The sequence below is a fragment of the Peromyscus californicus genome, unplaced genomic scaffold (genome assembly GCF_007827085.1).
Source record: "Peromyscus californicus insignis strain IS unplaced genomic scaffold, ASM782708v3 Scaffold_24__1_contigs__length_46423439, whole genome shotgun sequence".
Lineage (NCBI taxonomy): Eukaryota > Metazoa > Chordata > Mammalia > Rodentia > Cricetidae > Peromyscus > Peromyscus californicus.
Genome location: NW_026294535.1, coordinates 33,807,432 through 33,835,131, shown reverse-complemented (window position 1 = coordinate 33,835,131; position 27,700 = coordinate 33,807,432). Strand labels below are relative to the sequence as shown.

The following is a 27,700-nucleotide window of genomic DNA, read 5'->3' as shown; positions in this document are numbered from 1 at the left end:
TGCCTCTTTGGGTTCCTTCACATATAGAATAGTACATATATACCCTCAGGCACATATACATTAAAAATGTAACAAAGAAGACATATTTAAAAATAATTAAGTCTTGGTTGAATATTTGATACTGAAGGACCCAGAACATCTCTATTATTTTTTGGAATTGATCAATGTTTTGATTTTTATCATCACTGAAGCTGAGGATGTCTCTGCATTAATACATAGTATGTAATTGCAGACCTGTGTTTGGGGGCATTTTAGAAATGGTTAGAAATGCTTTCCTAATCCCAAGCCAGGATTCATTTAATGACTTTTTATGAAACTCAAGCTGGCAACCCGAATAACAGTCTTTAAAATCAAACATTCTAACACAATCCACCCCAAAGATATATTAACTGGGTATTTGCATGCTGAGAAATGATGGCTGGAAACTATTGAAAGGCTTTGCTTTCTTTTATCAAACAATATGTTGCTATAAGAGCAGAAAGCTTTTGCAGTTGAGTGAAAACGTGATAGCATACTATAGTCTTGAATGTGAGATGACGTCATCAAGGCCATCTTAAGTTGGTGTTAGGTGGTGTGTTGACAGAGTGCACATGGGGCATTCAGAAGTGAGCATGACGGGTGGAAGGGCGGCATGATGGGTGCTGTCTGAAACACCTGGAATTCAGTCAGCTTGTGATTTTATTATTTTATTTTATTTTTTTGGTTTTTCAAGACAGGGTTTCTCTGTGTAGCTTTTCGCCTTTCCTGAAACTCGCTTTGTAAACCAGGCTGGCCTCGAACTCACAGAGATCCTCCTCGCTCTGCCTCCCAAGTGCTGGGATTAAAGGCATGTGCCACCATCGCCCCACCAAAATTTTAACTCTTTTTTTTTTTTTCTATTTTGGTTTTTCGAGACAGGGTTTCTCTGTGTAGCTTTGTGCCTTTCCTGGATCTCACTCTTTAGCCCAGGCTGGACTTGAACTCACAGAGATCCGCCTGCCTCTGCCTCCTGAGTGCTGGGATTAAATGCATGCGCCACTGCTGCCCAGCATGATTTTAAATTCATTTTTGATTGGCGTGCACTCATAGCTCTTTTACTATTGACAGACAGTTCACAACTATCACATTCATTTATGTGATCTCCGGAAGGTCACAGCTTAAGAAACTGTGGCTGATTCATTTCTCAGTGAAACCGAGTTGGCAACCAAGGTTAGCCCTCACACCACCAGGTGATTGCTCTCGCCATCTACTTTTTCTGTTGTTTGTTTTTTGATATAGTGTCTCTCTGTGTAACAGCTCTAACTGTCCTGGAACTTGTTTTGTGGACCAGGCTGGCCTCGAACTCACAGAGGTCTGCCTGCCTCTGCCTCCCAAGTGCTGGGATTAAAGGTGTGTATCACCAGCTCCAGGCTGCTCTCAAAGTCTACTTTGCAAAGATTCATCAGGGGCTGGAGATGACACGGATGTTAAGAGGACTTGTTGCACTTCCTGAGGACCCGGGTTCAGTTCCCAGCATCCACACGGTGGCACACAGCCATCGGGAACTCCAGTCCCAGGGGATCCAATGCCTTCTTCTGACCTCTTCAGGCATAGGGATGCTCATGGTGTCCATACAGACATGCAGGCCAAATCTCACCTATATACATACTCTTTAAAAAAAAAGCTTTTTAAGTAATAAAAAATTAAAAGATTCATTTTTCATAGTCCTGACATTGAGCACTTGCCTCCTCAGTGCTTTGGGAATGACATTTTGTACCGCAGGCAGAATGACCGCCCTGCCTCTGTCCCCACCCCAGTGATCTGGCTCCTGTCTCCAGCTGGCTGAGCCTCCTCTTATAGTTTAGACTCACTTTTTTCCCTGTGTGGATCTTGTTTCACGTAATTCCAGGATCCCAAAATGGTGGTGTACAGAATCAGACAGTTTGGGCTGTATGTAAGTCCTTCTCTGTTCCTTGACCTTTGTACTCAATGTCTTCATCTGTCACGTAGGGACAGCCAACCTTTTGGGCTGCCATTAGGTGCTCAGAACAACATCTCATAGAAAATGTCAATGAATAGTTGGTATAGTTATCATTAGTATCCTTCACTGCAAATATATATATATCATATTATTTTCCCTAATATAGAAATATTCAAGTTATTAAATAACGGGAAGGAACACCCAATCAGTTTTATAACCCTGCTCATCTTTGGGTACCTCTAATGCTGCTTGTATGAAGGTTAATATTTCATCATTTTATTGTAGAGATAGTTTGCTTCTATTTATTTTTCTTCATTTTTTACTCACTCTAAACATGACCTTTGAACCATGTTCTCTAATTTGATATGCTCTATTATGTCGGACATGGAAGTAGGCACGGTGGAAAAAGCCAGCGGGAACAAATGTACCCTTGACTCCATGCCCTAGTGATACCTGGACTGAATTCTAAAAGGATTGTATCGCCTTACTCTCCTCTGAGTTTCCAGGATAGGTCAGAAATCAAATTGAACATGCACGTGGTTGTTTCTTCCTCGTTCTTGGTTTCTGAGTGTCAGTTTGTAGTGATTTTTGTTTTCACCTAGAAAGAGAGGAACTATGACCCTCAGCAGCCACATAGGAGCCAGGCGTGGGCTGGGCACAGCTGCTGCCTTGAGGGCCTATTGTCACCCGAAGTAGAAGTGGCATCAGAACAGATGAGCAGGAAGATAGATGTCATCTCAGTGAAAGGGGCACTTAGGACTGCCCAGCAGTGGAATGTCCTGTCCCTGGAACTGGGAGTCTTCCGATACTGGATGTATTCACATAGAGACCCACCCTCTAATGACTTATTTCCATTGTTTAAATATCACACAAACAATGCTGATAGCAATCCTAAGTCACATGAATCTAATGGCTTTGAGTAACAACATTATTGATCCAGAATCTAGATGAGAAATAAAACTACCATTCGTTTCTCACTAATCAGAGAAAACTGCTTCCTTAATATGATTAAGACTATGCCGGAAGTCATAGAGAGTTGGAGAATAATAGAGGTTTCTCACTCTGAAATGACCAAGAAGGAATAAAAACACATTTGAACTTAAGGGTAACACAGAAGTAATACACTTTGGGCACAGGGGCAGATGTGTATCACTGACTGATGTGTACATGCTATGAGGCTGTGAGGAGGCAGCTGTGAGCTCTGGGGCCTTCTGGGATGATGGAGAAATCTGCTCAGGCTGCCATGATAGAATACCCCTGACTGGGTGGTGTAAACAACAGACATTTGTTTCTTGAAAGTTCTGGAGGCTAGAGGTCCAAGATCTAGAGGCTTCTCTGGAGGTTTTCCTTTTGCCTACAGAAGGCTACCCTCTTGCTAGGTCCTCAAATGGTCTTTTCTTTGTGCATATGTACGTGCACAAAGACACCTCTGGTGTCTCCCTGTGTGTCTTCATTACCTGCTGTGATAAGGACAAGCTCTCAGATTGGACTCGAACTTGTCCAGCTGTCCCCATCCTCATAACCCCCTTCTTAAAGGCTGTATCTCCAAATGCAGTGACATTCTGAGGAAGAAAGTGTTGGGGTTTCCACATATGAGGGTGTGTGTGCAACTTACCCATAATGGATGGCTTCTTGGGTGAGGATGAGAAGAAACTAGATCGGGAAGAAATGGGATAGGTGTGGGTAAGTGTGGGGGTGGGAGAGGGGAAGGGTGGAGATGCGGTCAACTCACAGGTCAGTCAGCTGTTTATCATCCCAAGTAAGCCTTCACGACTAACAGATGTTTTTACTCTTCAGAAGACAAAAGCAAATCATTCCTGGCAAGAGATGCGCTTATCAGCCCTGACTGGGAGAGCGACTGTGAGTTGACATTTAAGCGACACCCTTTTTGCCCTCTGGGACTAGGCAGCACCACAAGCTGTAAGAGCGTTACTAGAGTGGGAAACAGTGACAACCACCCTACCTGCCACTCCCACCCACCACACACAGACACACACAGACACAGACACACACACACACACACACACACACACACACACACACACACACACAGAGACACTTACACAGAGACATGCACACACAGACACACACACACAGCACACACTCAGAGACACACCACACACACACTCACACACAAACACACACACACTCACACAGAGACACACCACACACACACCACACTCACACAGACACAGACACAGACACACACCACACACACACAGAGACATACCACACATACACATCACACTCACACAGAGATATACCACACACACACAGACACACTCTCACACAGAGACACAATACACACACACACACACACACACACACACACACACACACACACGCACACCACTGTGGACACCTGTGTAGCCATGTTTTATAATCCATGTCAGCCTGAACATTAATGAGGGATTCAGGATGGACACTGAAGCCAGATAAGCTGCAGTTGAGCTCCGTGATTTTAATAAGTCTTTGAAGTTCCCACCTTCCTTTTGTTCTGACTGTATCTTTAGTTCATTTTCCATTTCCTGAAGCAGATCACATGTCACATCGCATCCCCTATCCATAGTAAATTTCTGTTTAGCAGGACTTCTACAGTCCAGAAACGCTTATGGATGTGATGCTGGCTGTTTCTAGGAGATTTGCTATAAGCACTCAACCCCCAAACAAAAACAAAAGTGTTATCCTGACTTTTTTCTCCTTTTCCCATTTGGATGTGGATGGGACATTGTTTAGGACTCTTAGCTTACATTCTGCAGTTTGAGAACTGAGCAGGAACATGATACTCCCCTTGCCCCTCCCCCCACACTACACAAGAGTTTATTTCCTTTTCTGTTTCTCTTTAATTCAGGGATTGATACAACCATTGCTTCTATTCAGATTATGGAAATCCAGCAAATGATAGACCGTCGGTATTGCAGCAGGATGCTCCACTGCGGGTGGGTAAGCCTCCCAGGATGCCCTGGCTGCTTTTGGAATTTATTCAATAGTATAGTTTTGAGACTGGAATGAAAACCAAAGCTTCATGTTGAAATCCATGTGTGTTTACATTGTTCCTTAAGTAAAAGCACATTGGGTACATGGGAGATGAGGGAATCAGACATGGTGGGTATTAGCAAATGTCAGTAAACCGCAACCCCCCTGGTCCCAGTCTCCACATTCAATGGCTAGATCTAAAACAAAATCCTGGGGAACAGGCTGACTCCAGGGGGCACACACTAATGACCGCGGTGGCTAGTTGATTTTTGAACACAAGATGGACATGAGTGAGTTGACATTTGTATAACAACAAAGGATATTGTTATAACTGCGATGGAAATCTAGCTTAGCTTAGTATAGTTTTTATTCTAGGAGGCAAACAATTGCTGAAGTATTTCAGACGTTTTCTGCAACATCCATCCCCGGTGTTTATCATAACCCATCCCCCATCCCCAAGGAGAGCAGTGATGCATCTAGACACATAGAATACAAGGGGGGGGGGGGCAGCAAGCGCAAATGAAAATTATAGACATTCAGAACGGATTTTATTTCTTAATTTGATACGTACCTGTTGGGTGCCTAGAGGTGAGATATTACTTTCAGTTGAGTGGAGGGCGTGAGTTCTATAGGTTTTCAGCCTTAGTTCTTTTTCATCCCAATAGAATTTAGGCTTCAAGTTGAGGCCAGGCAGTGGTGGCGCACACCTTTAATCCCAGAACTCAGGAGGCAGAAACAGACGAATCTCTTTGAGTTCAAGGCCAGCTTGGTCTACACAAGACTGATCCAGTACAGGACAGAAAGAGAGCCAGACAGTGGTGGCACACACCTTTGATCCCAGTACTAAGGAAGTGGAGACAGGAAGTTGTATGGCTGGGTGGAGAGAGGAAATATAAGGCAGGAGGAGACAGGAGCTGAGGGTCCTTTCAGGCTGAGGAGTTGGAGATGTAAGAAATGGTGGCTGGCTGCTCTGCTTCTCTGATCTTTCAGCATTTACCCTGATACCTGACTCCGGGTTTTTATTTATTAACACCAATTAGGCTTCCTGATACGTGAATGTGCTGAGTTGTTAAAAATAATGTGTTTAAAAATTATTTATGATGCCCATGTTTATAATCATATTGAATTCTCACATTAGCTGTGAGAAGGTGGTGTTATTTAGCTCTGTTTTGTAGTTTTCTGTGAACTGAACAAGTCCACATGAGATCATGCCTTTAGTGAGCATCCAAGACAGATGTTAGTTAATATGGTAGAATGGCCTGATGGTGACAAGTCAGATGTCTCAGGTCCAAGTTCTAGACTCAAGCAAAATGTTCCTTCTTATACATTCTTTTCTCGGGTGAATGGGGGTACCGAGAACCAGCAGATATTGGAAGGTCTGTAATGGGAAAGGAGTTCCATGTATTTAAGCTTCTCAGTTGAGCTCTGAGCTCTGATCCTGAGGTAGACTGTGTGTGTGTGTGTGTGTGTGTGTGTGTGTGTGTGTGTGTGTGTGTGTACCAATAATGTTAAATTTTTCAGCTTTTTTGACATGTAATTGACAAGAAAAAATGAAATATATCTGTGGTACACAATGTGATGTGCTTTTTTTATATCTTGATATACAGCTAACTCATTTTTGGTTTTTAAAGATGTAATGATAAGTACAAATTGTACACATCCAAGGTTCACAATATCATATTTGATATTCTTACCTATTGTTAAATGCTGGCTTTTCCAGCTCCGTGTGTCTTTTTTTCTTTCACGTTTTGACACTCAGTTTGCTGTTCTTTAAAGAGAATCTAAAATGGCTGGTTCTTTTCCCTCCTCATCTGATATGTGTTGTTTTTCCATTCCGTCCATGGGATGACCAGTCATAAGGAGTGCTTGATTAAATATACACATGCTGGTTGCTGGAGTGTTCCATTGCAGTAGCATCAGTAAAGTACCCCCTTCTCTCCACGCATCCCTCATTTGGTAGGTGGACCTAGGGATAAGCAAGTCTACCTTGCAATTTCTCCCGTCACTGAGTGGTAATCAGGGCTATAATAATTAGAGTTGACTCTGGTTCTAAATATATACATTTCCTGCTAAAATTGTTTCAAAAGGGAGAGTGGTTTATGCTGGTATCATCTCATGTTTCCTTTCCAGGGGGATTTTCAGTTTACTTCATTTGTCTTCTGAAATTTGTTTCTCTGTGACCAAAGTCATTTCCTGGGCATTTGATTTTGGGTATTTGGTTCTGGGACTTGACTTTCTATATTTTATATTAAGGCACAAACACGTGCATTCTGACGTTGGATGAGCTTGTCTCTGAAAACTACAGAAAAGGGACCAGATTAAACTCAACTTTCTAAATTTTTCATGGGTTAGTTTGCAGTTTATATAGTATGTAGTAAATAGTAAAAAGCTCCTTGAAGCTTTGGGGGACACATTTTGACTTGTGATTTTATTTTCTTCTAAAATCAGGTCTGGTCTTTATAATTATAATATTCCTGTTAATAAGAACACACCCACCAACGTCAAATTCTCTCTGGAAATCAAGTAAGTGTATGGCTGTAAGAAACAATTTCTCATTTACTGGCCAGTAAGTCCGAACTGATGTCATAGTTTAATCCAGTTAGGAGATAAAATGCTGTCAGTCCATGAAAATTAATAAAGGGTATAGAGGGTGCGGTCACCTAGGCTTCTTGGGAGAATGGGGAGGACTGGAAGCCACATTCTTGCTTGTAGGAAGTTTGATATTCACAGGCCACAGGTGTCCCCTGGCTGTCTCCTTTGAACTGGGGTAGGAACACAGTATTAACATGGCCCCTGGATGAGAGATGAACGTTTTGGTGACTTCCAGGTGGGAATACAAATGTAGGTGGTATTTTTTTTGCAGAAAAATAAAAAAGGAGCCTGTGTTTTGAATTGGGCAGACCAGGATCATTTTGTGATCTTAGAAGAGACAGGTACCATCTACCACGCTACCATCTCTCCACCTATAAAATGGATATTACCTAATGCCATGGCATGTAGCATTGTTATGAGAACTGTTGTCAACACTGATGGCATTAGTAACTGTCATTCATGGAGCACAGACTATCTGTCAGCTCGTATTGGGACATACTGTCCTTATGACAGCCCTCCCAGGGGGAGTTTCTTCCTAGCGTATGTTTTACAGGTGGGGCGCTAGGGAACACAGGTCGAATGTGGCTTCTGGAGCTGGAGAGAGAGCTCAGTTGGTAAAGTACTTGATACACAAACATGAGGACTAGTCCCCAGTACCCATGTGAAAAGCTGGGTTCAGTGATACTTGTAACCAAAGCACTGAGAAGGCAGAACTCCCCTGGCCTGCCAGTCTAGCGTTGGGTGAGATATGGGGTTCCCTGTCTCAAAAAATAAGGTGCAAAGCAATAGACGAAGACACCCAACATCCATCTCACGAAGACACCCAACATCTGTCTCTGGCCTCCACATATGCACATGCACATGCACATACATACCACAGACAGAGACACTATGTTCTGAATTCATAGCCAGTGAGTGGTGGGGCTAGGCTTCAAGGGGGGCCCCCAGCCATTCTCCCGCCAATCTTGTAAGAAGATGTGTGTAAGACAATATCCCTTCCTGGCCCGCAGTTAGGCACTCAATGGATAATAGCTTGTTTTACAGCTACAGTTCCTCTAAAATCACAGCTGTGAGTCATAATTTAATCATCCTATAGCTCAGATTTCTTTTTTTTTTGTGGTGGTATGGATCAAACCCAAGGCCTTGAGCATGTTAGGCAAGTGCTCTACCACTGGGCTACATGTCCAGTGCTTGGGTATTTTTAAACAAGGTAGCTCAGCCTGGCCTGGCAATCACAATTCTCCAGCTTCTGCTTCCTGAGTGCAGGATTGTTGGTGTGTACTACCATATCTGGCTTGTCATCTCGTGCTTTAAGTAATTATAACTTTTAACCCACTTCTCCAACTTGCCCAGTAAGCTTCGCGGGAGAAGAGAATCTTATTCGGCCTCGAGTCTAGTCTCGGCCCTGTTCCCGTATTTTCACTCTTCTCCCTCTTCTCCTTACCTCTAACTTCTCCACTTCCCCCCCACTCCCTGGGCTCTGCTGTTCCTCCTCCATCATTCTCTATGCCCCTTGTCTCATCTGGGCTTCCATATTCCTTCATTCTTAACTTTGCTCATCACGGAGGTAGTGAACTCAGCCCAACTGCATGCTGGGAAAGAGAACCATAGTTTCACGACTAAGAATCCACCATCCATCAAGGTCAAGTGAATGCTGGGTGTACTAGTGCCGCAGCCCCAGTGTGCTGCTCTCCAGTGCCCCTTGGGTAACACGGAATGGCATTTCCGTTCTCATTCCTAGCTTTCATAGAAGCAAATAAGATTATACATTAGAACCCCTGAAGGTCCATATCTCCTTGAACCACTAGATCAATACTGTGGGTTTATGAACCAGTTTTCAAATACCAGTGATTTAAAAAAAAAACAGATATAATAGTCCTCATGTAGCTATAACTTCACTTACCCATGATCAACTGTGGGCCAAAAATATTGATTGGAAATTCCCAGAGATAAACAGTTCTTATGTTTTGAACAATATATTGTTATAATCATTCCCATTTTATTTTCAGTGCTGTTAATCTCTTGCTATACTTAATTAAACATTATTCTTTCTCATAGAAACGTATGTATCTGAGAACAGATAGTAAACACGGGGTTTGGTGCCATCTGTAGTTCCAGGCAGCCACTGGGTGTCTTTGAAAAGATGCCCTAAGAATGAGGAGCTACTCAACTTAGAATGTGGGGTTCTCTTAGTTGTGCAAAAATGGACGAATCTCATCCTCTTAGAGAAGAGACACTTTTTTCATAGGTCTTATGACTCCTAACTTTAAAAGTGGTGATTTCTTTCTTTTTTTTTAAAAAAAAATGTAGTTCTTTGACAGTTTCAAGCATGTATCTAATGCATTCCAGTCACCCTCTACCCCAACCACTGCCTAGCTCCACCCCACCCCTGCCGATCTCTCCTCCCTTCCAAATCACTGCTGACATTTGCTTGCCATGCCGTTTCCAACACTGTCTACCCAAACCAGGACTTCGCAGCATCTAAAGTCTTAGGGGCTTCTGGTAAATGCAAATCCAACTGCCTGCGAAAAGAGAAGAGATGTATCCAAAAGCAATGACCGGTGGAGCTAAGAGGTTTTGATGTAGGGATTAGAGTCGTGATTCTAGACTTTGAACCCTTTGGCGAGTTAGACATCTGAGGACCAGCTTCCTTCTATAACAGTGAGATGAGAGGGAGCCTCTTGGCATCACTGAGGATTACGTAACGAGATGTCTGCTGTAGACTGTGTCCGTCAGTTCTACGTCAACTTGACACAGTTATAGTTATCTGAGAGGAGGGAATCTCAATTGAGAGAATGCCTCCATAAAATCGGGCATTTTTTTTTTCAGCGGTTGATGGGGGAGGGCCCAGCCCATGGTGGGTGGAGCCACTCCTGGACTGGTGGTCCTGGGTTCTACAAGAAAGCAGGCTGAGCAAAGCCATGGGGAGCAAGCCAGTAAGCAGCACCCCTCCACGGCCTCTGCATCAGCTCCTGCCTCCAGGTTCCTGCCCTGCGTGAGTTCCTGTCCTGACTTTCTTCAATGATGAACAATAGAGTGGGAGCGTAAACAAAATAAATAGCTTCCTCCCCAAGTTGCTTTTGGTCATGGTGTTCATCATCAGGCAGTAGGAACCCTGACTAAGGCGTGGTCTCAGGGAGGCTTTATAACTTCACCCCTAATCCCCACCAGTCATCTTATCAAAATGGAGCCTGGTAGAATCAAACCACTGACGACTTTTGTAGGAGACTCTGCTAACCGCTTTTGTCCTCTCATCTCTCGAAGCACAACCGAGCCACTGATAATCTTCCAATGCAAATTCACCGTTGGGAACATATGTTTCCACAGTCAAAGGGAAAGAACCCAGAGCCACAGAGAGGACGCCCAGATGACGCAGGTAATGTTTCCCGGCTGGCTCTTTAACCTCAGGTCCTGGTTCCAGTCGAAGTCATTTAGGATTGTGGTGGCCTCTGCTCCCTGCTGAGGGAGGCATGCCCGGAACCCAATGCCAACACTTCTCGTTAGCTGACCTCCGTCACCCCTGCTTGGCTCAGCACTGGCCTTGCTTCCTTAAGAGACTGTAGACTGTTCTAGCAACATGTATCAAAGACCGCTGTCGTAGAACCTCTCCTGCAGTTGTCAAGGGCACGCCACCCTAGCCTGCCCTCCTTCCAGCAGAGTGTTTGTAACATGTGTTGTGAGATGGGTGTTTCTCCTTCGTCACTTAGGGCTATCGGCACATTTGGAGACTCCCCGTGGCCCCGTTCTCCGACAGCGCCTACCACTTTCGAGTCGCGGCACCAGTAAGCATGACTGACTGTTTCTTCTTTTCCTTTTTAGTAGGAAACTAAACAATAAATAAAAGAAACACCAGAGATAGTTAGATTTTGCATTCATCTTTCCCTCTTCCTGTTCCCGTAGGATCTAGCGGACTGTTCGACGGATCCTTTTTTTGCTGGGATTTTCTTCACAGATTACTTCTTTTATTTCTACCGACGCTGTAACTAATTTATTCAAGCGTGAGGACTTTACCAAAGAGAAGCACGCAGGAACACAGTTAACAGAAACTGGCATTTCCTCTCACAACTTCTTTGACCTTTCTGTAAAGCACTCATATATTTTTGCTGAAGGAATCCTTCAGGTTTGGCTTCCAGTGGTTTTCAGACTTGATGAGAATAAAGCGTTTGCCAGAGCTTGAGAGAACATGGAGTTTGATTATGTCATGACTGTGAAGGAAACATTTCTGTGTGGGGTCTGAAAACTCAGCTTCATTTACGTAAGAAGTTGTGAGGTCAAGATAAGCCTGTCTGGTTTTATTCTTGTTTGTTGCATTTCTAGGCTTTGGAGAAAAAAAAAAAAGTCAGGTTAAGCTGGAGCCACTAAATATGGAGAACTTGTGACGTGGTGGGGGAGGGCTGGGGCTGGGGGAGAGGGTGAGCGCTGCATGATGCTGAACTTGAATTTAGGCAAACTATTGTGTGCATGCAAGTGTGTGTGCACATCTATACACATATACACATCTGTAAACATTAGACATAAATCTGGCTTGATAATGAGATAGCTTTGCCATACTTAATGAATACTGGGTTTTCTGGGTGAAGACGACAGAAGGCCCTATTTCTAGAGCCCATTGAAAGTAACCGAACAGGCTAATTCTTCATCTCCTTGTTCTCCCTTGTGGTGCATCCCCGTGGATGGCAAGCCTGGTTCCTCCAGTGCCTCAGTGTGCCCACTGTCCCCAGGACGCCATTCATGGTGGACAACATAGTCTCTCGTCTTGGGAACAGAGAGTGAAAGGTCATCGTTTGGTGGCAACCGCCGACTGACTAATTTCCGCTATGTGGCCAGCTTTTAGAACACCGAGTGCCAAGCTCCACATGTCACAGTTCCATGGTACAGAATTGCTGAATGTCTGGCTTCCCTTTGAGCCACTCCAGTCTGTGGGTCAGTGAGAATGAGGCTGTTTGATTTTTTTCTTTTATCTTCACAGTGGTTATCAGTAGTGATAATACCTCTACTTTGAGATACTCTGAAGCATGAATAGAAATTAATGCTGTGACCTTGACAGTCTAGCGAAGACCAGGTACTTGTTCTCACAGAGGCATTTTGAAATAATGCACAAGGAGTTTAAAGTGGCGATTAGTTAGGAGCTGAGACTGCTGCCCACTGGCCCACCCAGGAGTTCAAATCCTGGCTTTGTCCATGTTCCCTTAGGTGTGATCTTTAACTTCCCGAAGTCATTTGTAGAGCAGGGGCATCTGGCTGTAAGAAAGCGAATTAAGATGGAGCAGAGGGAGCGCAGATAGGTCTTAAGTAAATACGGGTTATGCTTGAAGAACTTCAACACAGCGGACAGATTCCAGTGGGATTAACCAGGCACTGAGCGACTAAACACACAGATAATGGCCTTTTCATCAACCAAAACCCAAACTGCACACAGAACATACACATCAGCTTAATTTTCTTTTCTGTATTTTGGAAATATCTTTCCTTTACTAACTGCATAACCTTTGTACAACATGGGAGAAAGTAGCTAATTCCTGGGAGCAGCAATTCAAGACTCCCCCCCCCCAACCCCAGTTTCTTATATTAAAATTCAAAGCTACTTCTCCTGGGCTGTGACGTCAGTGTGCCCCCACACAACTTGGTGACCCACTCCATGCCTTAATAGTCTCAGGTGGTGGCTGTGGGACACAGACCCACTGACTTGACTCTTCTCACAAAGGGGTATTTGTCCCAGCATAGGTCCCACGTTTTATTCAGATCTTTGTATCACAGACACCCTGGGAGTTCCACATTTCTGCTGTAGCGGTCATGCTGACCCTAAGGCAACCGTTTCTATAAAGAGAGTGCTGTTTCACATTAACTTCCAGTACAAATTTGCAGCATCCCCCCCCCCCCCTCAACAAACCTACAGGAGATTGCTGTAAGTCTTCAGAGAGGATTTAAACTCAGTGCAGACTCACAGTAACCACCAGCTATTAGGAGAGCTGCTGGGAGATTCTGTATTTGAAATAACTTTCCAACCGAGAGATGCTCACTGTGGACCAGGCTGCCTCCAGCCCATCAGCTCTTCCTCATGCCACAGAATGATGGGCTTTCCACTTGAACATTCCCAGCCTCTAGTACTTAAAACCCCTTTAACAGCCTCCCTCTTCAAACCTCATTACCCCGTGATCCTGAGGAAAACATCACACGATCCCTGAAAAAATGTAGTCCTACGTACCTACATAGTACATCTCTAAAGTGTCGTGCCACCAAAAACAAGGAAGTTGGAGAACTCAGGCAGCAGCTAAGAGACCCTTAGGGGTTGTGGTGACTAAAAGCAATATGGCATCTTGTATGGATTCCTAGAATGAAAAAGGGTATTCATTACAAAGAAAATATGAATAAAATATTAAGGAAACTCTGGGTTTTAGTGAGTAATAGTGTGTCAAAATTCACTTAAATGTGAAAAAGAATGCATCAGTAATGTAATTTGTGAGTCACAGGAGAGGGCTGTGGAGGTGGCTGAGCGGCTAACAGTGCTTACTGTGAAGCATGAGGACCTGCGTTTGCGTTTTCAGCATCCACATAAAAAGCCAGGCATGGCTGCGTGCCCCTGTAACTCCGCTGTTGGATGGATGGGGACAGGCAGATCCTCCAAACTTGCTGGCTGGCCGGTCCAGCCAAAATGATGACCTTCCAGTTCTGTGAGAAACCCTGTCTCAAGGCAATAAGACAGATAGCAATAGAGGGAGAGCACTGATACACTGATGCCCGCCCCCTTTACACGCAGCAAACACAAGCGTGTGTCACACACGCACACACATGCACAGGAGAAACGGGGCATGGGGTTTATGGGAACTCTCTATATTATTTCTGTGATATTTCTGCAGGTGTAATGCTGTTGTAAGATAAGAAGTTTATTTTAGAAGCATTCAGAAAAAAAAAAACAAAAAAACAAAACAAAACAAAAAAAACCTTACCCAATAGCAAACACCACTTGCTGATATACCAAGTGGAAGTTCAGCCTGGAAAAATGGGCACCGTTTTAAATCTCAGGTACTCAAGGAATCTTAGCTCCCGGCTTTCACTATCTTTTAAGGCCAGATTTTATGTCTCAACTTAATTAACCCCCAAATATAGAGTATGGTAGAATAATCACACAATATAAATGTGTACAATTCTAGTAACTTTTGTGAGCTCTAATAAAGGTACTTAAGACTTTGAAAGCTCTATCTGAGTTTTCAAAAGAATAGAACCATAACAATCCACTTGTCACAACTGGGATGTAGATGGCCAGTCCTCTAACAAAAAAAGTGGAGTGAAAAATCTTAAAAGGGGTAGGTTACTCTTATTGAATTTTCATTCTTTTTTTCCTATAAAATTTTTTTAAAAAATAATTTATTTTTTATTTTTAATGTGTGCCTGTGTGTGGTTGTGTAAATTTATGTACCCCATGTGCATGCAAAATCTCACAGAGCAGAGGAGGGCATCAGATCCCCTGAAACTGGAGTTACAGCTGGAGTTGTGAGTTGTCATGTGGGTACTGGGACTGAGCACAGGTCCTTTGGAAGGCCAGCCAGTGCTCTTAACCTCCGAGTCATTCAGCCATCCTGGCTTTTTAAAAATTATTTATTTATTTATTTATTTATTTTGTGTGTGTGTGTGTGTGTGTGTGTGTGTGTGTGTGTGTGTGTGTGTGTGTGTGTGTTTAAGATAGTCTCACTCACTAGTCCAGGCTAGCCTCAAACTTTCAGTGGTCCTTCTGCCTCAGGCGCCCAAGTTCTGGTAATAGAGGCTCAAGCCATTATGCCTTGCTCCCGTACAGCTTCTGGATTTCATCTTTAGTGATAGGCTCTCGATAGTACATTAAGTCATGAAGCCGATGAACTTCAAAAGAAAAACAAAACAAGCGATTCTGTTAGCACTTCCAAGTCCACTTACGAGCTGTCACAACCTTGTGACTTGAAAGAGCGGGGAGTCCTTCCTGTCTCCCGTCTCTCTGGGCACCAGAAATGAGCGGGGCTTTCTGCTGCTAACTGTCATTCCTATCCACTCCATTACTCCATTTACCCTTGAGAAGTTTCTTCTTTCTCCACAACTCTTTAGAATTTACGAGAGACCCCCAACTCAGCTATCGACCCACCAGATAAACCACGCACACGCTAATGGCTTAAGTGGCGGACATTTCTTTGGGACCTGTAAACTGATTAGAGGCCATTTAGTCATAATCTAGGCTGGGGGTGGGGGCGTGGAGGGACAGAGAAGGGTTGACTCTCCTGTCACCAGCCACTGAATTCCATCTATCTATATTGCACCAGAGCTTAACGGATCGGATCACTTAGGAATGCTAAATATCAGACTCACTCCGAGGAACACTCCAGTAAAATCTTCACTTGGTGAAACTAACCGTCTTCAAGGACATGTGTCATTGATTTCTGTGTCTGGTTCTAAACAGCCAATTGAGCTCTTAAGCAGCACCCAAGGATTTAGGTCTAGTGCATTTTTGATGAGAGGTTGTTTAAAGCCAGTGGAGACGTGACTTCAGAGACTTCCAGTTTACCAACAGTGGTGCCTACCCACCTCCATTTCTTCTTGGCTGGCTTCCATGAACGGAAAAGTGTCTGTCTTATGACATACAATAGGAGGAAGGGATGGCTGCCAAGGATCACAGTCCCGATCCTTCAATTTCTTTATGGCCCTACATAAATATAAGATGAGGTCATGTTTTAGAAAGATTCTTGATAACATTCCTTGACCAGAGTTGACCTCTCAAGCCAGCTGTTAGTGACACCAGACTGACTTTCTGTTTAAATGCAAAATAACCAGGAGGCCACCAAAGCTCAGAATCAGGTAGCTTGGTGCTAGCCGTGGCTCAACAAAATGCCATTGGTGTCATCTTGGATAATCCACTAGCCTTCCATGCATTGCACTTCCTCTTTGCAAAAATCAGATGGATAATAGTCATCTCTACCACTAAGGTTTTTTTGTGAACATGAGATAAAATAGATATCTATGCAGAACTTCACCGTAGAGAAGAAAGACTATGTGGATACTAGAATCGTTAAGTTTGGTCTTTGGCAAGATGCTAATTGGAAGGAGTAAATAAGACATGGCATTCTCCCCTTTTAAAATGAGATTCGGTTTGTTATGCTAAGGGAAAGTTACTTACATGTCCATGAACTGTCCTTTTCAGCTGGAGAACATGCTTCCTAGAACATAATCATGCTCAACAAACATTTATTGAGAAATGTGTAAACTGAAGCACTGTCCCTCTTATGTAGGGGCAGTAAGGAGAGAAAGCATACCCAAACACATTCAAATTCATTTCACTCTTCTCTTGTGATAGCTTTTAATGCTAATATTTGGAATAAAAATATTGTTATGTTATTACTGCTTATAGTAAGAGATTAGTATTCTTTTTTCCCAAGCATACTTAAAAAAAAAACAAAAAACAAAACCTCTTTAAAGCTTCCAGTAGAAACTATGGAAAATCAAATGGCCTATTTATTATCTATCATAATATTCCAGAGCACTGACAGTTAACTACAGTTTGTTATTCATCATTTATATTTATTCTGCTGCATTTAATTCTGTACAGCACAACTGCATAAGCATTTAAATTAACTGCAGATTGATCGTGAAACATTTAATGAATGTTTCCTGTTGTGTTCAAACACTGAATGCCTGCTGTCAGTAACCCGCTGCTGTGGTGTTTCCACGGACATGAACTGTCAGATCTCAGACCTGCCATCCTCCACGGTTACCTAGGAACAGTTCCTGTTGAGTTGCAGACATGCTTGGCTTTCCAGAGTGGTATCTGGAGCTGTCCACAGCAGGAGCAGCTACTCAAGGTGATACTGAAAAGAAAAGGACTCTTCTTGCTTTTAGACTCTCCTAGAAGTGAAAGAAAAAGAAATTAATAAAACACCTCAATGAAAATGTAGACCTTACTGTACACATTGAACTTCCTGAGCTCTGCAGGACTCACTCACTCCCCTACACTTATCCATGACTTTCTATGCCGAACTCTGTATGAGGGGCTAGGGACGAGCAAAGCTTGAGGACATCGCTGACCCTTCTGAGACATCGTGGAACAGCCAGATAGCCATCCACAACATGAAAAGCCTTGGCACCCCAGCACTGACCTTGTGCTGTGAGAACAGGGGTGGGGTGATAGATGGTGTCTCTTCGGGACATGCAGGAGATGGAAGGCAGAGGAGAGGCTTCCGTGGGAAGACATGCCTGGGCTTTCCTGGACAAGATGATAAAGGTGTTTGCTTATTGTGGTGATATTTTATTTGTGCTCTAACGAGTCAAGCTTGCCTGGGGATCAGAGGACAAACCCGGCCACTATATTAAACATAGAGGTCAGGCAGTGGTAGCACATGCCTTTAATCCTAGCATTCAGGAGGCAGAGATTCATCCGGATCTCTGTGAGTTCAAGGCCACAATGGGAACAGAGCCAGGCATGGTGGCACACGCCTTTAATCCCAGCACTAGTTAACCATAGAGATTTGGAGGTCTGTACAGACAGACAGGAAGTGATAGAACTGGGTGGAAAGAGGAAGTGATGTAGCTGGGCCAAGAGAGGAAGTAAGATGGCAGGGCACAGAAAGGTATATAGGCGTGGATATACAGGAAGTAGCTCTCTTGGGCTGAGGATTTCCTAGCAGTAAGAACTTGTGGCTGGCTTGTTCTATTCCTCTGATCTTTCAGCTTTCACCCCAATATCAGGCTCCGGGTTTTTGTTTTTTTTATTAATAAGGCCATTTAACAATTCATGTTACAGCTTATGTTTTAAACAGGAGTGGGGAGATGGGGCAAGTTTCACATAAATCTGCTTTTTATAATGAAGAATCTGATTTTAAAGGCTGAGGTAAAGCACAGTAGTAGAGCACGTGCTTAGGGTGTGTGGAGCTCTTTACCCGTCTTGTTCCAGGAGAGGGTCTCTTGCTTCTAAAGACGTGTCTTCCCCATTGCCCAGCTCTCTATTTGTCCCAGAAGATCCTAGGAAACTGTGAGAAAAGCAGAATGTACTGGGTGGAGTATGGGGTGACTCAGGGAACTGGGTGGGAAGCTGGGCCCGGGGACAGTGACTCATCCATTGATTCTGCCTCCCTGGGTGGTAGAGGCTTGACCAAAGGTGCAGTGAGGCGAGGCATGCGCTCGTCTTTTGGTTATTCGGCTTGTTTTAAAATAGAAAGGGCTTTCCTTCTAAAGAAGGTTTATTGTCCTTTGGTGCTCATAATAAGAAGGCCTCAGAAGGACTAGTAAAGTCCCTCAGCATGGCTTCCCCAGTCCGTGGTTGGAACACCCTAGACTTTTCTTCTCCAGAACAATCTTGGCTCTCCATCTTTGTGAACTTTTGAAGCCAATCCGATATCCACTCACTACAGAGACGTCATCACCCACCCAGGCAAAGAAAAGGTTGCATTCCCTTGGCAACAGTGATAGCAGAGATGTAAGCATAAGACCCAAGTTAGGCCAATCAGAGCTAGTCCCGAGACCATAGACAAAGACACACTACTTCGTAGGAATTAAGCTGCCGCGGCTGGCATCTTACCATGGTGTGGACTGCCCATCTGACAATGAAGCCACCACAAAGGCAAGGAGCTAGGAGAAAGACAGATGTCTAAGCTAGATATGCATGCCCCAGCCTTAGCAGTCAGGTGGACTACCACATTTACGGTTTGCTTTTCAACCAGGTTGAATTTAGATCTTGGCACAGAGTCAAAAGAATTTGGCTGGCTATAAGCCTTTATCAAGACTGAGCATTTTCCACACAGGATGTCCTCTAGCTGATCCTACGTCCTGATACCTTGTTTATGAGAGTTTGACACTCTCCAGCGTGTGGAAGGTTCGTGAAGTTGCTCTTCCCTGAAAGGTCAAGTTGCTTGCTCATTCTTCCTCCTAATTACTAAGTTTGAAGCGAAAATGGGACAAAGCTATTGCTATACTTGTATGGTGGGGTAGTTTGAATGTCATTGGCCCCCATCATCTCATAGGGAGTGGCATGATTAGGAGGTGTGGCTTTGTTGGAGTGGGTGTGGCCTTGTTGAGGGAAGTGTGTGGGGGCAGGCTTTGAGGTTCCCTATGCTCAGGACACTCCTCCCCCCAAATATCTGAGTTGACTTCCTGTTGCGTTCAAGATGTAGGACTCTCAACTCCAGCACCACGTCTGTCTGCATGCTGCCATGCTCCCCACCATGATGATAATGGACAGAACCTCTGAAACTGTAAGTGAGCCCCCTCAATTAAATGTTTTCCTTATAAGAGTTGCCATGGTCATGGTGTCTCTTCACAGCAATAAAAGCCCTAACTAAGACATGCTATTTTTCGTTTTACAATTTTCTATTTTTTTTTTTCAAGGAACAAACTCTTGAAAGTTACTAGAGAGTGGCAGGCTTATCCTATAAAAATGCAGAAGAATTCCACACCTAACGTAGAAAGTGTAGCTAAGTTTTATGGGAACTAGACAGTCACTAGAGGCTTACTCCCATCTCCTTCTTCTTTGGGGACTACATGACATCTTAACCACTCCTCTTTAATTGGCCAATTCTTTCTTTGTTCAGACCCAGTTTCTCTGCTCACTTTGTTTTTTTTTTTTGCCGAGACAGGGTTTCTCTGTGTAGTTTTGGTGCCTGTCCTGGATCTCCCTCTATAGACCAGGCTGGCCTCGAACTCACAGAGATCTGCCTGCCTCTGCCTCCTGAGTGCTGGAATTAGAGGTGTGCGCCACCACCGCCTGGCCTCTGCTCACTTATTTGTTTGTAGCCATCATGGTTATCCTAAAATGTTGCCTGGACCCCATGGTGCCACACATTTCCAGACTGGTTCTCTAAGCTTAAATGTCTCTCAAGTTTCCAATCCCAAGAAAGAAAATCTGACTGGTGGCTCAGCTTCCCACTTGGGGCTTAATCAGCTGTGACAAGCTAAAAGGGTCACATGGTCTGTATGACTGCCCCCATGGCATCTTCAGTATAGCCTCTTGATTTCATACTTTGAGAGGTAGAATAGTATTACTTCTATTTTTATATAAGGTCAGTATGATGGTTAATACTATCACATTGATAGGATCTAGAAGTACCTAGGATTCTGGGCACGCCTGTGTGGGATGATCAAGATTAGGTTAACTGAGCTGAGAAGATCCACCTCAAAAGTGGGCAGCACCATTCCCTAGGCATAGTTTTGGGATGCATGAAAAGGAGGAAGTGAGCTGAACACCACCATTCTCCTCCCATTGCTTCTTCTCTGAGGAGGCAATATGACCAGCTGCCTCAGCCTCCTACCACCAAAGCATCCCTGCTGTGATGGATGAACTGTGAACTTCCTTTCTTAGGTTGTTTATTCTGTCACAGCAACGGGAAGGTGACCAAGTCAGTGTCCTGTCTGAGGCTGTGCACAGAGTATATAACAAACCCATATGGTCATATAGATTTGGCTAATGATTAAAGGCAGTGATTGTCAACCTTCCTAACGCTGTGACCTTATAATATAGTTCTTCATGTTGTTGTGACTCCCAACCATAAAATCATTTCATTCCAACTTTACAACTGTAAGTTTGCTACTGTTATGGATTGTAATGAAAATATCTGATATGCAGGATATCTGATACATGACCCCCAAAGGGTGAGAACCACTGGGCTGGGGTAAAGGGTGACTTGATTCTTAGTTGGTGAGTTCGAGGTAAGTGCTGCCAGCTGAGTGGTGGTTCTGGTTATAAAGTGTCCTGTTTGGATGTTCTCTAAGTACAGGTGGCTCAGGGTCTCGTTGACAGCTCATGTTCCCACAAACCTAAATGTTTCTACTTGTCCTTTGTTTCCTGTATCCCACTGAACCAGGGTTTGGGGGGAGAAAGGAGCAAAAGTTCATTCATGCACTCACAAAATTGTAAGATTCAAGTTTGCCTTTGATTGTGGCCTATTTAACTCTTCCCCTAAGCCCAAGTCCTACCTCCAAGAGTTCTGAGAATTCCCAGGGTCTGTCACTGGGGCAACGTGGTCTGTCCTTAGCTGGGGTGTGGCACTCACCATTCTTTCCCTGTTATCTTTGTGGCTCCTTGGGGGATTTTTAGTGGTCCATTCACTGATACCTACCGAAGATGCCACACGTAGTTGCTCACAGTACTGTTCTCATGGGCCCTAGGAAGTAGGCCTCTCTTCAGCTGCTGGCAGGTCCATGCGGGGACTCTGCCTGTCCCCTACCCACACCCCCCACATGTCAGCTAACACGCCAGTGCCTCTTCTTCACAGCGCCTGGCCTCTGGCAAATTGTTTTAGGCAGCCTTGTCTCCCTAAGATTCAGACTCAAGTAGACTCAAGATGCCTGGATGGAGGGATGCTCTAAAAGCTACATTATTCAGTGTTATGCCTGTCTCCCTCACCGAAGCTGCTGCTTGTCCTGGAGCCAAGCTGATGGGTCTTCCCTTGCTTCTCCTATGAAAAGACCCTGGGGACTCCCCCACAGACAGCTGTGCTTAAATGCTAGGTTAAATATAGATGAGAGTATAATGTAAATGCTTAAATGTGAGTAGATTGGCACCTTCTGCCAGATGTTCCATGGTTACCCAACAGTGTTTTATGTAACCTTACCACTGAGGGAGAATAAAAGCAACTCCCAGGGCACCTTTGAGAAACACAAACGAATCCCAGGACACATGTGGTTCTACCCCGGCTCCAGTGCTACTGGGCTGGGAGGGTCTGGATTCAGCAACTAGACCCCAGCTTCTGGAGGGGGGGTGCTGCTGCTCTTCAGACAGGCTTGTTTTTCACTTTCGTGTCTGTGTAAAAATAAAATACCACGATTCCAGAGGAGCACACAGACTGTCCTTCCATTGAGACACTCTCCAACTGGAAGATTTTTCTCTTTTTGCTGCACTGATGCACCGTGTAGACCCTTGGCCTTTGGAATTTCAGAACAAAACACAGTGATTTAAATCTGGGCACTAATAATACAGTCACACATTTTAGGTTTTTTTTTTTTATTCTTGTCTTAGTCATGGACTTTCTGGAACTGATTATTACATCAATCAAATTTAGCACATCTATTTAAAATACTTTTGAGATGCAAAGAATGCTTTTGCAAATAGTGATTGACAAATGGAATTATTCCATTTCTGTTATGATGCTATGGCAAGTTATCAAAAACGTGTTCTCATGGTTACCTTTTGGCCAAGGTTATGGACAATGGAGACAACAAAAGTCAGATGGAAAAGAAGGAACAATGGCGTGTGTGTGTGTGTGTGTGTGTGTGTGTGTGTGTGTGTGTGTGAATGAGTGTGAGTATGGGTATGTGTGTGTATATGTGCATATATATGTATATGTGCATGTGTGTGCATGTATGTGTATATGTACAGTATTTGTGTGTGAGAGTATGTGTGAGTTTGTGTGTTTGTGTGTGTGTGGTTGTGTGTATGTACATGTATGCTTGGTGAGCATGTCTCTGTGTGCGTTTGCTTGCATGTGTGTACATGAGTAGTATATTCGTGTGTCTATGAGTGTGTGTCTGTTGTGTGTGTGTGTATGTGTGTGTATGTATGTGTGTGCCTGTATGTGTGCAGAAAACAGAGTTAAGGTAGCCAAAGTCAAGAAGTTTTTACAGTCTGGCTAATCCTCCCAATCTTGACAGGTTCCTAAATGTTATAGAACCTCACAGCAGTCAGGAAGCCGATCCAGCGCTCAGCTCAGTTTAATAGGTGTCTGGGAAGCACCTACTATGTTTCTTTCATACCTACCTGGGATTTCAAGAGACAGACTGAGGCCGAGGAGCTCTTCATTCTGAGTTGCTTTCTTTGGTGGTCTTCCTCAGGCACTCTGCACAGAAGAGACTTCAAATCCTCTTTGGTTGCTCCTCACGTTCAGACCCAAGTTTAGCAATCTTTCCCCAGTGGGGATAAGACAGTTTTGTACAGGTGGCTTTGCATTTTACCGGCTCTCCTGATTTTATAAGGCAGTGGCTCTCTCACCTAGTCCTTGACTGAACAGAAGGAACTGATCTGTAGACGTAACCCACTCGGATGGTTGGCCTAGGATCCCACTCTGGTCAGAGTAGGAAGACCCAGGCCATGTTGTCTTTGGCAGTATATGCAAAGAAAACGGAGCCTCCAATTATAACAGGCTACATTCATTTAGTGATTTTGGAGCAGAGCTCCCTGGAACTTCCTGCTCACCTGCTGATGGTGCCATTTTACCAAGAAGGCCCTTTCCATTGCTCTCCCCAATGCTGCCCAGCCTCGATCCACATTGAGGATGAGACTTCTCTGCCATCATGTTCAGCGCTCACTGTGCTCCTGTAACCCCAGCATCCCCATTCCAAGGAGCCAATGCAGGTCCAGTGAGGCAAACAGCTTGCCCGGGGTTGAACAGCTGGCAAAGACTTACTTCCTCTTCTTCCGCATAGCTCTGACCTCCTTGGCACACATCCGCTCTTGGCCTGTGACACGTCTTAGAAAAAGCTCCGCATTCAAACCTGTATCTTCAGCGTGCTCATTCACCAGGACCCCCAAACACCCAAGTTGTCTCTGCTCCTTGTGGCTTGTCAGAGCGCCTGTTTTAAGGGGCTCATTAGTCATACATTTGTTATTTCCCCCCACTTTACACCTCCAGAGGTAGCTAGGAAACCCAGTTTCTCATGTGTGGAGACTCAAGTATTTATGAACATATAGAGGACTGAGGAATACCTACATGAAACTACAGACTAAGAACACTAGAAACAGCAGAAGCTAGCCGTTTATCTAAACACAGTGAGTAAACACCAAGACTTCAGGGTTCTTCATTCTGTCTCTTACTATGTGACTTTGGGCCAGTTATTAATGTCTTTATGCTTTGGTTTTTCTTACAAAAAGAGACTTTTACAACCAACACAAGATGAATTAATTCAAAACAGGTCCCAATGTCTATTAAATGCTCCAAATGATTAGCCATTTTTAGGTCCCAAAGTTAATACTGAAGCTTAGCAACTTCCCTGAATAGCAATGAGTATAATCAAATGACCACCATAGCCATATTTTTATGTTTTACTGGCAGGCTTCACTAAAATTAAAAAATTACCAGTAAAAATATTTAAAAAAATCAGCAGTCATCACTGTTACTCATCACAGTCTAATTTCCCTCATTTTTCTTTTGGTTGTTTTGGTTTTTTGAGAAAAGGTCTCTCCACATAGCCTAACTCACTATGTTGACCAGGCTGGCCTCAAGCTCACAGAGATCTGCCCGAGTCTCCCTAGTTTTAATAACGAGCCACCGAGGCTCAAAAAAGCTTAAGTGATCTCAGCATTCATTCCCGAACAACCTTGGCACTTTCCCAGGATGACGGGAAGTGACTGGTTGATGACGGGACTCAGGTAAGTCTAGAAATAAAGCCGGTAACTGAGTTCAGACCCTTTGGCTTCAGTTCTGTGGTGAGGAGTACACAGACGCATCCCAGCACAGTTCTTTGGGAACGGGATTACAGACAGCTCCCACCCTCAGCCCCGCCCCCAGCAGTAGCCAGTTGACAATATTGACTTACATAACCACTACACGATCATCTTTTCCCATTGGGCCCAGGGAAAGCCTGGGAGCGTGGGATGAAAGAGAAAGGAGTTTAAGCTGAGCCATGGTACTGCAGACCTAGCTGAAGGGGTGCTTTGGTGGACGTGGGGGTGGGGTGTGGCTGGCAAAGCCCTGGCACATGGTTGTGTTCTCTCCAGGTGAGCTTCCAGCCCCACCCAGAGACTGCTGGTTTTAGGGCCAGCACAACCACCTGGCTAAAGCCAGTGATACTGGAATTTCTGCTGCCCAGGACATAAGGAATTGGGTTACCCCGGCCTGGGGGTGGGTGGGTCAGTGGTTAAGCAGCCGACCCTCCTACCTCACGAGGCAGCTCTCTGTTTCAACTGGATTAAAAACCTTTGTCTTCAGAGAGTTCTCTGGCTCCCGGCTTTTGTGCTTTTGATTGGAGCGGCCTCTCCCTGGTCCTCAAATTTCAGGTGAGGCAGCTGGTGTGTAACTAAGGGATAAGCGCAGAGGGAAACGCAAACCTTCCATTGCTTATGGGAAGCCAGGTAGGTCCGTGCACATAAACAGCAAAGAAGTACAAATGAATCGAAGAGAGAACGTGAGCGATTCTGACTCCCAAGAGTTTAGAAAGCACAAACCAACCCCTTAACTTTCCGTAGCTTTGTATGAGCTGTTTTATTTAGAACACATGTTTATGGTTATCAGTAGCAACTGAAGAGCTGGGTCCCTTAAACAGTTAGCCTCTTATTGGAAGTGTTCTTTTCTGAATGCAAAGCGTCTTGGTGTTATTACCCAAGTCCCTCCTTCAGTCATACTGCCGGCGATACCACAGCCTTTGTGTGCAGAAACCCAGAAACATTGAACATTGTCCTTCCGAGCCATCCTAGCCCTGGGGGATTTGCTGCCCTAGATACAGTGTTTCTGGATTACAGGGGATAAAGGGTTCCAAATTGCAGGGTGTGTAAGGAAGAAAATGCTGAGACTGTTTGCTTTTAGACAGGGAGTGGGAAGTTAGTCTCCAGCGAACTGATTTGGCTACACACGGACAAAAACCAGGGTAGAAGAGTAATTATTAGACCAATACATACACACGGTTTCGGGGCTAGCAAGCTCACGCCCAAGCAATAGTTCACGCATGCACAGCTTTTGTCTTTCACAGACAGCCACCTTCCACTGTTCTCACTAATGATTCTTGTACTGGGTCCACACTTTTACAATAACATGCACGTGCTGTGGTCTACCAATTATAGAGGAGGCTGTGCACAGTCTTAATTCCCACCCCATCCTCCACTATATCTACAGAAAATTCTGCAACAACTCATATTTTGCTTTTTTTTTTTGCTATTATCTATTATGTTTAAGCAGTAATAAGATTGTATTTTTGTAAACGTTTGTTGTTACTGTTGTTGTTGCTTTCTGTTTTCTGTAGCTGTTGGGACACTGTCATCAGTTGTAGCTAAAGTTTAGGTTCATGATCAGAAGTCGCCTAGTGCTTTGGTCAGTGGGTGTCTCCATTCTCTACATCTCGTCCGGAAACATGTTCGTCTAGCTTGGTTCCCTGAGGTGCCTGCCCAATTCGCAAAATGTGAGGCCCCTTCAGAGTCCGGATTTTTAAGGAGGAGTTGGTAAAGCAAGAAGAGAAAGCATGCTTGGGGAGAGAGCTAAGGGGTAAAGGGGCTTGCCACCAAGCTTCAGGACCTGAATCCTGTCCACAGAACCCACTTAGTGGGAGAAGAGAACCAACTCCGAACCGTTGTCCACTGACTTCCACATGGGCACTGTGGCATGTGTACATCCATGTGAACACACCCACCCACCCACCCACCCACACACACACACACACACACACACACACACACACATGGCAGAAATAACTCTCAAAATATTTACAGAGCTGTGAGCCCCTCTTCTTACAGTCCTCGGACTCTGAGACTCTCTTTTAGGCTTGTCAGTGACATTTAATCTAACCAACCATGAATTGAGAATTTCTTTCTAAAGCTTTCAACCTGAGAGGTATAATTTCAAGAAGGAAAACAACAGCAACAACAAAAAAAACCAAACCAAAACAACAACAACAACAACAAAAACCCAGTTGACTATTGGTGCAATGAATATGGTTGTAGACAGAGTTTTCGATCCATAAGGCAAATGGAGATACTGTGTAGAGGATCTCCCAGTGAAAGCATTGTCCACAGAGGATCTTCAGGTAAAAGCCCTGCCCATGAGTGGTCAGTGCTGTTCTTCAGAGACTATCCCAGCAAACTGCATCATGGGTACTAGGCCCACTTAGCAGGTGCATCCTTAAACCTGGAGCTGGCTGACTCAGTGCATCAACCATCTGATGCATGGACCTTGCTCTTACCATTCTTAGCTCTGCACCTATGTTTTCTAAGAAAGCTTCCTACGTTGCTCTGGCTTTCTATTTAGAGTTCCCCATGGGGATCAAACATGGACGGCTATAAGCAGCCCAGTCCACCTGGCAGATTCGGCTTTTAATGCAAATGAGTGGATCTTCCATGTGCACACCAATTATTCGAGAGGTGGGTTTGTATAAGCCTGACCACTAGAGATCTAGTGTCCCAGCCACTACACGAATAAAATTAGGTCAATTATCCTACAAATTTGAGGTGGTCCAACTAACTTACTTCCCTTTGCCCTTGTAAGCCTGTCCCTGTCATTTTCAGAGTTCAGGGCAGAAGGACAAATGGGAAATCTTAGGCCAGTGTCT

The 27,700-nt window shown here is 44.3% G+C and overlaps 1 protein-coding gene across 1 annotated transcript in view; it reads left to right on the top strand.

Moving 5' to 3' along the window:
* The window catches only part of Myrfl (myelin regulatory factor like), a 109,664-nt gene extending 97,988 nt beyond the window's left edge, over positions 1 to 11,676 (top strand). Inside the window, exons 20-25 of the mRNA XM_052752885.1 lie at positions 3,737 to 3,799; positions 4,791 to 4,878; positions 7,364 to 7,438; positions 10,772 to 10,883; positions 11,215 to 11,289; positions 11,408 to 11,676. Of these exons, the coding sequence (XP_052608845.1) occupies positions 3,737 to 3,799; positions 4,791 to 4,878; positions 7,364 to 7,438; positions 10,772 to 10,883; positions 11,215 to 11,289; positions 11,408 to 11,494 (500 nt within the window). The 3' untranslated portion in view covers positions 11,495 to 11,676. The remainder of the gene's footprint in view (positions 1 to 3,736; positions 3,800 to 4,790; positions 4,879 to 7,363; positions 7,439 to 10,771; positions 10,884 to 11,214; positions 11,290 to 11,407) is intronic.
* Positions 11,677 to 27,700: the final 16,024 nt, after the last annotated feature.